Here is a 13399-nt window from a genome sequence, read left to right as displayed (position 1 = left end):
TGTTCCAAATAAAGCAGCCTTAATGGAACAATAATCCATCCCTCCGCTTCCTGTGAAAGTAGACTGTGTATGCCTTAACAACAAATAAGGTCCTGTTAAAAAAGGATTTGTCTCTCATTAATCCTGCGGTGTGGAGTCCTTGCAATGTCCCTTTCAATTCTGCGCCTCCTCGCCCAATCTCTATATGTTACATTGTAACCCCTTATTCTATATTTTCCACATTTTAGGTCTTCATTTTTATTTTTAACTGTAGCTTGAACCAAGCATGCTGATGCGTTGGTGAGGTTGGCAGCGAAGCCATCAAGTTTGCAGTCACACCGGTTTAATAATGCGGGAATTTTACGGCGTGGGGTGGTCTCCCCCAATACGATAATCCTGTGTGACAGTGTTCTGTAAAAGTCTTAAATGCATTCCATTCCTCAAAACAAAAACATGAGTCAAAAATATCTTAAAATTGCATAAATGTGATGTAAGTGGATTTGTGGTTTGTGTCACTTTTCTTTCCCCAGTCACTATATTGAAGTGATTGCCTACACTGAGCTAGTGTCGAGTATTAGACTGTATTTACAATACATGCGACCCAATTCCCATCTTTTCTCCCTTGTGGCCCACTTTGGTATTTCAATAGTCTATTCAAGTACAATTTATTTGATGAAGTTTGAGTCAAGTAAATGTTTCTTAAGCGGGGTGTCCTCATGGATAATCGGGCCGAATTTAATCATTTTTCTTCCCCACTTTGCGATCCAAGTCAGCAAAGGCCAAATTATCAGATTTTTCGAAAAGATTATCCTGTGGTGTGGGGTGTGTTAAAGATGCTGTAAAGTAAATTCTGAGATTTGTTTCTAAATACAGCATTCATGTTTCAAGATAATTGCTGAAAACGTTTAAAGGCTGAAAATGTTCCATCCATTCTCAATACTGCTTATCCTGTTCAGGGTCACAGGGCCCTGGAGTCTATCGCAGCTGAACCTCAGGCGAAAGGCAGACTACATACTGAACTAGGTCACCAGCCAGTCGCAGGGCACATATCGACGCGGACAACCCGCTCACATTGTCTGTTGCCACACTGGACAAAAGCAGTGACAATGCTCCAGTCACGCACTGATCGCTGCAGTTATGCAGCGTCCTCTTCCACACAGAGATGTTGCCATGGAAGACTCATTGTGCAACATGTAAAGGGAATGAGAGGAGCAGCTTTGATTGGCGGCGAATGAAGTCAGCTCTAAACACGCCCACAGCACCAACTTGCGCGCGTCTGCGAAATTACCATACCCTGGTGTAACTCTCCTCCGTGCAGGTTCACGCTGCACGCCGCGCTGGATTTATGCTGGTCACAAAAAATAGAGCTTCAGTTTTACTGAAACGTGTGGCTAAAACTCAACAGCCCAATATATAGTATGCTTACAGTGGTCTGCTGGCATGGAGTTGTCAGAGTACATGTTCACGGAGAGCTTGGCGGAAGAGTGAGGAGGGTAAATAAAAACAGTCCTTGGACTCTTTTGAGCACCTCAATGTTGCCATTTGTACAGAGCAGCTTCGATGAAAAATACCGGCTTTTATAAGCACTACAGAGATCCCGCAAAATTGATGCATCAGCAGTTGTAAATGAAGATCATTTGTTTGGCTTTATACAGAACCCAGCAAACTGGGATTTATTCCCTTCCGTACAGACGCCTTGCCACCTCGGTTATAGCTCTGACACTACCCAAGTGGGAGAAATATGGGGGTTGGATTCCCCCCCATTTTGCATTGGCGTCTTTCATACACAACATCTAATACATAGTAAATCACAGCAGCCTGGAGAGTGTTCCCAGCCTGTCTCAACTTTCCAAATCATTCCCACACTACATCCCACGCGAGTTTGGATTTTTCCCCTGAACGTCAGCTAGCTCTGTTTATTTGCCCACGCTAACAAGGCCGCGTTTGTTTTAGTCATCAGAGCCGGGACGACAAAACCAAATGCAAACAACCAGATTAACATTTAGCGCCAAGTAAGTCACGCTGCCAGATTCCATTCCAAGAAACATTAGAGGCAAGGAAATCAGTTTGAAAGTTAAAAAACTGTGATGCTGCCAGGTGACATTGGTGGGTGGGAAGATGTTCCGGTAACCCCACACGGCGACGTGTTACCGACACACTAATGAGGATGTTAAATAGTTGTCTCTGAAGTGCCTGCTGGAGTGTGGAATTAAAAATCTTCATTTCTAAGAATCTGTCTGTGAGCAAGCTCTTGCAATTTTCACCAAATTTTGTCATCATAATGACCGGATTCCAGCCGCTGGACTACATGGAAATATTATGATGTTAAAACCAAAGCATAAGCGAAGCTGGAGTCTTAGCAGATTAGCATGAGCCAACAGTGTTATTAGTGTTAGCATCTGACAAGCGGCATATCCTCGAATGTTTGGCCAAATTGTTGACATGGGGTTGGGGAGGTATTTGTGGAAATGGAAATGGCGTCCGGCACAGCGCTACACTAATTAAAAGAGTAATTGGTTTCAAGCTATACATGTCAAACTATATTCATAACTAATACAAGTAAGTTTCAAAGTCAAGTTTCTGATGTTAGCTAATGTTATCATATTTGTAGTCGTTTATGGTGTCCTGAACTGTAATCCTATGTTGATATCAGTTTCAAACAAGGATTCAATAGGGGTTACTTTTCTGTCTGCTTCAGGTCAGTGAGGAGAAAAAAAAAAAAAAAAAAAAAAAAAAACACAGTCTTGAGTGTCAAGGAAAGTCTAGCAGGTTCATTTCAAAACCCGGTCTTGATTGGGTGGAGGGAGTGGTTGTTCCACCCGAACAAGACGGACAGCTCCTCCTCTTAGCAATCGCCGTCTTGTCCCCGATGCAGGCTCGATATTGTACAACTGGTTTCAGAATGTTTTTGTACTTTAATGGTGAATCGCAACATTTGCTTTTATTAGAATGCACAAGTATTGACTCCAGACTCCTCTCTGCTCAAAAACGATAGCGCAAGGTGGACGTATGAAGCCAATGGCATGCATTTCAACGAGATGAAGGAAGTCTAGATGCGAAGGCATGACATTTCCTTCTCCGGATAAAATATAACAAAAAGTAAAACACCCATTTACTGTACTTCCACATTTTGGCCATGAGAGAGCTCGCCCTGGTGCTCCACGTCTTCAGCTTGCTAACACAGACACACACACACGGTTACAAACACACACACAATGCTTCCTCTACTTAAAAAAAAAAAAAGTGCAAGTGATGTGGATAAACGAGCCCATCAGTCTTTTTTTGTCATTTAAATTCAGTGTGAATATTAATCTCGAGCTGGCTTCTCTTCGCAGCGTGACAAAGAGACAGAAGGGGTTTTAAAAAAAAGGAAGACAAGTTGAATAATGTCTAAATATTTGAAGAGGTTGATGTGATGTGGCGCTCTGAGGCTGCCTCTTGTCAGCGACAGCGAGAAGAAATCAGCGGAGACTAAGCCAGAGATCTGAGGGGGAAGGAAATGTGGCTTGATTTTCCTTTTCCTCTTGATTTTGTTTCCTGTATAATCCATTTCCTTTCCTGTCTTCTTGCTACATTTGGTTTCTTTTGCTACTATTGCCACCAGAGCAATAAAGTTGTCATGTTTGTGTGTCTTGTGGTTGTTAGCTTCCACCTGCCTTGTGCACACTTGCTCCAGAGGGCATCTTCCCCACCTGCACCTTGTTTACCCAAATTACCCTATGCATATAACCTTGTGCCTCGTTTTACTGTATGTGGTCGCAACTTTGTAGCACCTCGTCCTCCACCATTCTTTATATTCCACGTCATTGACTTGTAGTAAGCATAAACCCTGTTTTAAATATGGACCTTTCCTTTTGCTTCATGCTTTTGACACTGTTGCCTTCGCTGATTGCCTGCATGTGGACTGACCCCGACCTGTTTATTAAACTGTATTTTTTTTGGAACAGACTTCTGCTTTTGAGTCTTGGATTTGAGTCCTCCTCCTTGCACTGTCCCTGACAAAAGTAATACAAGTGGAAGGTTTTCTACAGCACTTATCCATATTCGGGTCACGAATGTGCTGGAGCCTGGGGGGAGGCGGGGGTTATGTCCGTGATGATTATTTGCACGAGTTCGTGACAAATGATTAATACCACAAAAGTCACCCTTTCTGTCTCTGATTGTTGTTGTGTTTTTCGAGTCTCTTGGTTTCTTGTATATCAAATTAGAGGCTCAAGATTCCTGATTTTATTCACGGATCATATTGTGTACTGCTGTCAAGTCATAATGACTGTTTTCACTAATATGATGAAAAGTGAACTCCTGCTGCAAATGGCGGCAGATGTGTGATCGGTGCCATTAAACATGTTTGACTGTAATGGGTTCAATCTGAAAACATCTTAGCTGCCAGTTATAAAAGGGTGTGCACACTTGTGCAACATTTTCTCAGTTCTTTATTTTTACCTTCCCCCTCTAAAATGTCAATAGGTTTATACAGGTTATAGGTCACATTAATGGTGGGAAATGTTTTGAAATCGTTCATCTTGGTCTCATTTTTCATTTGAACAGGGGTGTGTAGACTTTTTATTTCCACTGTATGTTTGTGTTTCAACATTTAGACTGCAGATTGCTGGGTTTACCATAGAGAAGAACTGAAGCTTAACCACGCACATGTAAGGTCCCTGTAAATGTTATTGATACACTTTGCACTGCCTAAAAAATCTTGCAAATTGACCACCTGCATTTCAAAGTACTGTATAAAAACCAACTGCACAAATCTGCATGGAATTGAAAACTGTTCTGGTATTCTGTCCTTCCCTCGACCAAACTGCATACCATGCATACTGAGCAGGGCCCATTTGCAATTCTCACTTTACCGGTGTCGCTTCGGATTTGTCTGCCCCAAAACGGGGACCTTCTGCAAGCTGTGAGGAGCGCAACGTTTTTTACACATGGAGCCCAAACTGCATCAGATGTACACATGTTTGGAGAAAGCTACACACACACACACACACACGCACACACCCTTCACATCCAAGTGGGGATTGGAGTCCACCCGCGGTGACAGGTCTTAATTACCAAGTCAGTTTCCTATTGCAAGCAGCGCTGTCATTTGAATAGATGAAAAGAGCCTTTCATTGGACCAGGCTGTCTGGACTGGACTGAAAGTCAAACGGCGTCCAAAGCACAAAGGCCTCCCGAGGCAGCTGTAATCGATATTCTTTTATAATGTGTGACACCGGATAGAAAAATATTTTGGCTGTCATAGCAAAATGTATACATACCTGTTGTATATGTACGTCAGATGCTGCCTTCAATAGTATTAGTTATACTGTCCTATAATGACCACATATAACTAGAATGTCACTCAGTAGAGCACAGACTCTTCATAAATGTGGAAAAGAATTGTCGAGCAATTTTCGGGTTCGTGTTGGATGGTACCATAGTGACTCTGTAAGACGTGGAAGTTAATTACAAGACATTCAGCTTTATTTCTTTCTTAATTCTATTTTTCCTCATAGTTTTTTTATTTTTCCTAATATATTTATTTTATTGATGCTGTTTTTTTAAGTTTTCCTGTTTTATTAGTTATTTCTGTCTCTATTATTTGAAATTGATTTTATTATTTTTTTGTTTGTTTTATTTTAATTTTTGTCGTATTTTATTGTGTGTTTTGTCTTTTTATTGTTACTACATTATGTTAGATTTTATTTATACTGTTTTGTATTTTGTTATTGAGATTTTATTTTTTATTTTTATTTTTTTTAGTTGTATATTTTTATTATTTTGACTGATCATATTTCATATTTTATTATTTTTTATTACTATCGTTTTGTTTTTTATTCATGTATTATTTTATTTCAACTGTTATTTTCAGCAATGTATTATTTCATTTTGTGTATCCTGTTTTGTCTTATTTTTTATCAGATTATTTATTTAATTTATGTATTAATTTATATATATCCTATTTAATTTTCTTTTTTTAAATGAATGTACTTTTATTTTGCATATAGTGTTTTGTTTTATTCTTTGTATTCAGATTTTTTTTTTAATGTAAAGCTTTAAAAGCAAGATGACAGGAAGGAAAAGGCACTTCACTGGAGGGCTCCTGATTAATTATTGACTATTGATTTTTAATACACCTTCGAACCTTGTTGATAAGATCGTGATGGAAGATTTTCAGCCATTTTCCTGTTTTGTGTCCCCTTGTGCCCCCGGCAGACACGGAAGGCTGTGAGCATGCATGGCGGAAGTTCCACGGCCACTGCTACCGCTACTTCAGCCGCCGGCACACATGGGAGGACGCTGAGAAAGACTGCAGGGAGCACAGCGGCCACCTGGCCAGCATCCACAGCGCGGCCGAACAGAACTTCATGGGAGGTGAGCGGGAGAGTCGAAAGGAGTTTGGCGAAAGCTGCATTCCCAGGTAGTTGGGCCGCTTTCAAGCGCTGTTGCCCTCTAAGTGTCACTGATTGGAATCATCAGGAGAAGATGAGTGAGCGGAATCTAATGCGGCCAGTTGGCACCGAGGTCCTGTCAAATTGGCTCATCTGAGCCAAAACAAAAGATTTGGCATTCATCTGCCTTTTACACAGAACCCAGCGAAAGCAGGAAGTTGCTAGGAACTGTGCGCTTTACTCAGCCTAACGGCAGCGATGTTCACCTATCCATTTTCTTCCGTTTATCCGTTTATCACGGGGGCAATACCCTAAGCAGAGATGAGACTTCCCTCTCCCCAGCCACTTCGTCCAGCTCTTACATTGTCTCTCCTGCGTGTCCTCGGTCATGCGCGGGACCGCCTCCAATAGGACGTGCCCGGAACACCTCACTAGGGAGGCATCCAGGACGAATCCTCACCAAATGCTTGAGCCATCTCAGCTGGCTCCTCTCGATGCGGGGGAGCAGTGGCTCAACTCTGAGACCCTCCCGGATAACCGAGCTTTTCTATTCTAAGGAAGAAACACATTTCAGCCGCTTGTATCCAAAATCTTGGTCTTTCAGTCACGACAGCGGCACAGCCCTAGGCGTTACAATTTCAGGTTATAGCCTCTTTCACACAGAGATCCAGCAAAATTCATGCCTCAGAGCCACAACAGTAGGATCTGCATTTACATGCCTTTTACACAACCCCAGAGAAGAGCAACTGTTCACTTTCACGCAGCGACACGGCATCTCACAATCCGATCATTAGAAGATGTCAGCATCGAGTGTGATGTATAAAACCGTTGTCTGACAGCAACAATTGCTTTAAATACAACAAGGTGAGAGAATCATGTCAGTTGTTAAACTTACAGTTTTACAACATTCATGGCTGGCTCTTAAGAGGGGACTTAAAAATAGTTGGGAAAATATGTTTAAGCATAACCATGACAAAAACAACCAGATTTCATTCAAGTAGAGTTCGACCCCAGATTTACGAGTGCCCCAATTTACGAATATTTGCAAATTACAAACTGTCGTTTGTTTTTGTTTTTGTTTGCTTTGTGCTACGAACTAAAATTATGTTTATGAGTTAGCCTCAGGTACACTGATGCTTGAATGAAGTGGGGGGGTGGCAGGGAGAAATGTATAAATTAAGGTGCATATTGGCAAGGAGAGCTATCTATTTTGCTCTGTAATGCGTTTATGATTTTTAAAAAATGGCTATACGGGAATTGTGCTACAATTCCAAAATGAAACTCAATTCTCAATTAATTCCCATCAATTACCATAATAGTTGCACATTTTGAATATTTTCCCAAATTCCCCATCTTCAATTCCCATGAAAATTTACCGAAAATGTTCCACCCCTTAACAACTCTAACAATGATTAACATCTGCTCCCAATTTATATTGGTGAAAAATATCTAAAGTCTGTCGTCCTCCAGTTGCGCTTTTTCTATGCTCCCAGCTTTATAATTTCCCAGATAAACACTTTGAGGAGTGTGTTCACGGCCTCTTTGGCGCTGATGTAAGCGTCTGTGACACAGCGTTTAATCTGCTGTCATGTTCTGTGTCAGTGTGATTTGTCTGGAAACAGGTGAGCTGATTTCCTTTGTGGAAAACAAATCGGTAGTGTGTGTCCACAGTGGCTACGAAACAAGCACAACCGGCACATTTTTGCACTCCAATTTAAAACAGGAAAAGCTTGACATGTGCATGCCCAAACTCATTCGCACTTTTTTCCACAGACGTACAACAAAATAAAAAGCATTTAACCGCCTCCAGACTCTACATCTCCACCCCTGCAATAAGGAGATCAGTGTCATTAGGAAGACTAATGGGCCCACTGATGATGCTAATCAGATTCAGCGTGATGTGGAGACGGGGCACAATGGGATTAAGCCCCCTCCCGCACGGAACGTCACTGCTGACATTTTTGCTTTCACGCGTAAACAAAAAAAGTCATCACACTGAGGGGATTATGAATAGAGAAAGTGTGAGCACTTATGCTTTGCTGTGTTCTAGCTTCATAGCCTTTAAGCACTGATGTCAAACTCAAGGCCCGCGAAGTGAATGTGGCCCGCCACGTCTATTTGTGGCCCACCAGGTTAAACGGGAATTTTGCAGTTAAAACTGTGAGCAAGTTTTGAAGGTAGCCTCACTTCACTCATCCCTTCCCTCCTCGAGTCTTTGACCAAAGCCGTGCCATTGACTAACGTGTACAAGCGTGATTGTCAAACATGACCATTCTTAAAGGCAAGCAATAATTAAAGTGCAGAGACGTGGTAATGGTTCACAAAGAACGTTCTCCAGCTTCAACAAAATGGCAATGCGAAGCAAGCATTAGTACTGTAAACAAGGAGACGTCACGGCAGCTACGTTGATATCATGACTTATCCGTAATAGTGTTACTATAACACTAAATGTTATCGGTTCAGAGTTTTATTTTTTTGGGAATGAACAATCATTAAAAAAATTTACATTTCATAGACGTACAGTACTTGTCGAGCAGAATTGTTGCTAATTCCGCATCTCTTCTAAATCCTCTTAACTGCCTGACATCCCTTCACTCTAATTCTGTTTGCTTGTCTTATGGACAGTTGTTGGCAAATGAGGAATGGGCATTTTATTTATTGTCCAGAGGTAGATATTCCTGCCGTAGTTTCAACTTCTGAAGTCTAAGGTTACATGTCCGTGCGAGGCCGCGGGGTTGCATCCACTATCAGTGTGCCTGTGAGTGCACGGCAAATAATTCACAACTCGTCAGTGATGCCTTCTCTTTCTTATTGGTTGTTTTTTCTTGAGCAACAGTGGATTCTTAAATCTTAAAACAGTGCAAATCTCCCCTTTACAATGTGACTGCTTGAATGGAACGAAGTGTGAACCCCCCCCCCCATACACATAAACCATAACTAGTAACCCATGAACCGCTAAAATCTGAAAAATCTACTTTTCACTATTTTACCCTTATTTCTGATTTCAAGTTATCCATCATAGTAAAGGTTGATAATAATTTAATGCAGAGGCCACCAAGTAAAGATGAATGTGTTATAAATAGTTTATACATTTACAGGGTTTCACAGTTATAACGTCTGAAGGCAACCATAACTCTGATGTGGCAGCGATGAAAATGAGTTTGACACACCTGCCTTAGTGTTACAAGGAGATTATTCTGCTTATACATTAAAATGTCCACGTTGCTGTGCAGTGCACTAAAGTACATGCAAAAATGTTTATTATCCTTGTAAGAAATGGCACTTAATCCATGCATCCATCCATCCATCCATTTTCTGAGCCGCTACTCCTCACTAGGGTCGCGGGCGTGCTGGAGCGGGGAGGCGGGGTACACCCTGAACTGTTTGCCAGCCAATCGCAGGGCACATACCAACAAACAACCATTCGCACTCACATTTACACCTACGGGGCAATTTAGAGTTGTCAATTAACCTCGCATGCATGTTTTTGGGATGTGGGAGGAAACCGGAGTGCCCGGAGAAAACCCACGCAGGAACGGGGAGAACATGCAAACTCCACACAGGCGGGGACGGGGAATGAACCCCGGACCTCAGAACTGTGAGGTAGACGCTCTAACCAGTCGGCCAACGTGCCGCCTGAATTGAATTATTTTAAGATAAAATAATTGAATTGAATTCAATTGAAATTGAAAGATTTTTGTTTTTAGCAAATAATCATGAATTTAAGAATTGTATGGCTGCAACACGGTCCAAAAAAGCTGGGACAGGTGGCAAAAAAAGACTGAGAAAGTTGAGGAATGCTCATCAAACATCCCACAGGTGAACAGGCTTATTGGGAACAGGTGGGTGCCATGATTGGGTAGAAAAGGAGCTTCCCTGAATTTTTTTTTTTGTTCTGTGGTCCGACGAGACCACATTTCAAATTGTTTTTGTTTTTTGTATAATACGACAACGGAGACCCCAGACTGTTGAACAGCTGAAGCTGTACATCAAGCAATAATGGGAAAGAATTCCACCTACAAAGCTTCAACAATTAGTGTCCTCAGTTCCCAAACGTTTATTGGATGTTGTTAAAAGAAAAGGTGATGTAACACAGTGGTAAACATGACCCAGTCCCAACAGCCATAAAATTCTAAGTTAATGATTATTTGCTAAAAACAATAATGTTTATCGGTTTGAACATTAAATATCTTGTTTTTGTAGTGAATTCAATTAAATATAGGTCGAACATGATTTGCAAATCATTGTATTCTGTTTTTATTTATGTTTAACACAACATCCCAACTTCATTGGAAGTGGGGATGTAAGATGGGATGTAAGATGGGATAAGCGCAACAGAAAATTGATGTATAAATAAGACGGAATGGTCCACATTTATGCTTTTCCTGCTCAGGTATCAGTCACGACAACACCTGGATTGGCTTAAATGATCGCACGGTGGAGGATGACTTTCAGTGGACTGACAAGATGGACCTGGTGAGCTCTTGTTCATTGTTATTCATGTATATGCTGTATTCTGAAATCCTGATGATCTTGGCTCAATTTACTTACAAATTTACTTGTTTATTGTGAAGTCTGGGGCTGCTTCGTTTAACACAGAGCTATTATTCTTTTGTATGAATAGCAGCATCGTGGATACACAGGTTAATTGTAGCTTCTGACATCTAGTGGATGAGCATTTAATTGTTCAGTTTTAGTTAAAGGGGACAGATTTTGCCATACCAACTTATTCTAGTATTTGGGATGTAATATTGTCTCTATGGAGAGGCTCCAAGAGCCCGTGACCCTAGTGAGGATAAGTTGTAAAGAAAATGGATGGATGGATATTGTCTCTATTGTGCTTAAGTAAACATGTGAAATATTAATTAAAATCGTCTACGCATTCCTGAGTCCCAGACCTTTTTCTGCCGAGAGATCTGAAATCAGGTCATTCGAATTTCTTAAGCTTATCTACGTCAGTAGCGAAGCCCTCCTCCTTCCCTCGCCGCACCCGAGCCAGCGTTGTCAACATGACTGTTGCAATATTAGTCATTCGAACTGCTCCAAGTGCTAGAGGACTCTGCATCTTTTTGCACAATTGTTTTTTGTCAATGTCTTTATGTCTCCAAAGTGTTCTGTAAATTGACTGTCTGTTGTACTAGAGCGGCTAAAACTACCGGAGACAAATTCCTTGTGTGTTTTGGACATACTTGGCAAATAAAGATGATTCTGATTCTGATTCTGATGACAAACACTCTCACAAGTGGGTCTTCTACACAGAGGCAAGCAATCAGACGAAATGAGGCTTAGCCATATATGGACGAAGCGGATACAAAACTGGGTCAAACAGAAGTAGCTGTCTGAGGCGTCTTTTCTGGACACTCGTATGACAAAACCAAGGTGTTTTTTTTTTTTTTGTTTTTTTTTTTTATAATGAGATTGACACTTTAAACTGCATGACCATGTTAGAGAGTCACTCAATGGCAGTCTAAATAGCCAAAGTGGGGGCCCTTTAATTGTGGCCTCAAAGAACACCATTTGGAGTAAGTAAATACAAATGTTCAGACCAATTAAGTTAAATGAGATCATTTCCCGCAGCAGACCTAATGCACACTAATGTGCAACAGCACAATGTTTGGGAAAAACTGGATCTATCTCATGGCAAATTATCTATGAAATTAAGTGAGTTTCTTTGATTTGTCTCATGTCTGTCAACACTTGTGTGCAGCAATACGAAAACTGGCGCTCGAACCAGCCCGACAACTTCTTCGCAGGCGGTGAGGACTGCGTGGTGATGATTGCACACGAGAACGGCAAATGGAACGACGTGCCGTGCAACTACAACCTGCCCTACGTCTGCAAGAAGGGAACAGGTGAGAAAAGGAACAGGAAGTGGCGGCATATTACAGGAAGTCGCCGTCCAAGAGGCTTCGATTCGAGTCGACCGTATCCATTTTTTCGTCTTTAATCTTAGTGTTTTTATGCAAACCCACTGAGTGGAGCCATTTAGTTGTGAATGTGAGCGTGAATGTTTGTCTGTACGGTATGTGCCCTGCGATTGGGTGGCTACCCGTCCAGGTGGTACCTCACTTCTCTTCCAAAGTCAGCTAGTATAGGCTCCAGCTCCTCCGCGAGCTTAATGAGGGTAAACGGTGTAGAAAATGGATAGAAGGATGGATATGTCTCCTTTTAAAGTCACAGCTCATTTACAATTTACCTCACTCACTTGCATATAGTGTGTAAAACTGACACGGTATGAACAAAAAGGAGCAATATTTCCCTTCCAGGAACGCTGTTGCAACTCGTCATCAGTCCCCAACGTCCTGCTCACCCCGACCTTAATCAGTCTCTTCTAATCACCGCGACCTTTTCATCGTCCCTCAAAGCTTCTCTTTGCTCCCGCTAAGCCGTCGCAACGTGTTGAATTAACAAGGGCGCTCACCGGCTCCACACTGAGCATCTTCCAACCGGCTTTTTAAGCACTCGAAGGACACATTCTTCGTTGGTCACTTGGAAACGGAAGCAAAGGTTGTCCATTAGTTTTTGTTGTTTTGTTTTTTGTTTTTTTTTCCAAGAAACAAAGAAGAGAGCTCCATAGAGGTTTGTGATCAAGAAGATTCTAAAGATTCAGTTCTAAAGACAAAGACATGGTTAGCCGATCTCATGTAGCTGGTAAATTTCCATTACATCCACTCGAAAAAAAATAGACGTTTCATTGTTCCATTTCATTTTTCATTGTACTACGTGTGTTCTGCTCGTTCTCGCTGAGTCACTCAGCAGCTGAAGGATTACACCTTTAAAAGGTGAAAGTATTTTAATGTCTGCGATTGGCTGGCGACCAGGCCAAGTTGTACCCGACCTCTTGCCCAAAGTCAGATAGCATTAGGCTCCAGTTATTCACGAACCTGATCAATTAGCCTTCCAGTGGACTCCGACATGTGAACGCTCCACTACGGTAACGACAGAACCATTGCAAGAGCTGGAAAGAAAGACCCAAAGAACAGCTTTAAACTATTTCCATTATAAATCATGTCATGGATTTCCAACTGATATTGTCTGGGTTA

The 13399-nt window shown here is 41.6% G+C and overlaps 1 protein-coding gene across 3 annotated transcripts in view; it reads left to right on the top strand.

Annotated features, from left to right (window-relative positions):
- The window catches only part of ncanb (neurocan b), a 149287-nt gene that overhangs the window by 130072 nt on the left and 5816 nt on the right, over positions 1 to 13399 (top strand). For 2 of the 3 annotated variants that reach the window (XM_061684629.1, XM_061684628.1), the window contains exons 12-14: positions 6181 to 6339; positions 10750 to 10832; positions 12064 to 12208. In XM_061684629.1, coding sequence (XP_061540613.1) covers positions 6181 to 6339; positions 10750 to 10832; positions 12064 to 12208 — 387 coding nt within the window. Of the gene's footprint in view, positions 1 to 4577; positions 4632 to 6180; positions 6340 to 10749; positions 10833 to 12063; positions 12209 to 13399 lie in introns of those variants that run through there. The other variant, XM_061684630.1, reaches the window with a different exon arrangement.

Source organism: Phycodurus eques, chromosome 8 (assembly GCF_024500275.1).
Source record: "Phycodurus eques isolate BA_2022a chromosome 8, UOR_Pequ_1.1, whole genome shotgun sequence".
Lineage (NCBI taxonomy): Eukaryota > Metazoa > Chordata > Actinopteri > Syngnathiformes > Syngnathidae > Phycodurus > Phycodurus eques.
The sequence above is the reverse complement of the archived record's forward strand: the minus strand, read 5'-3'. Positions and strand labels throughout refer to the sequence as shown.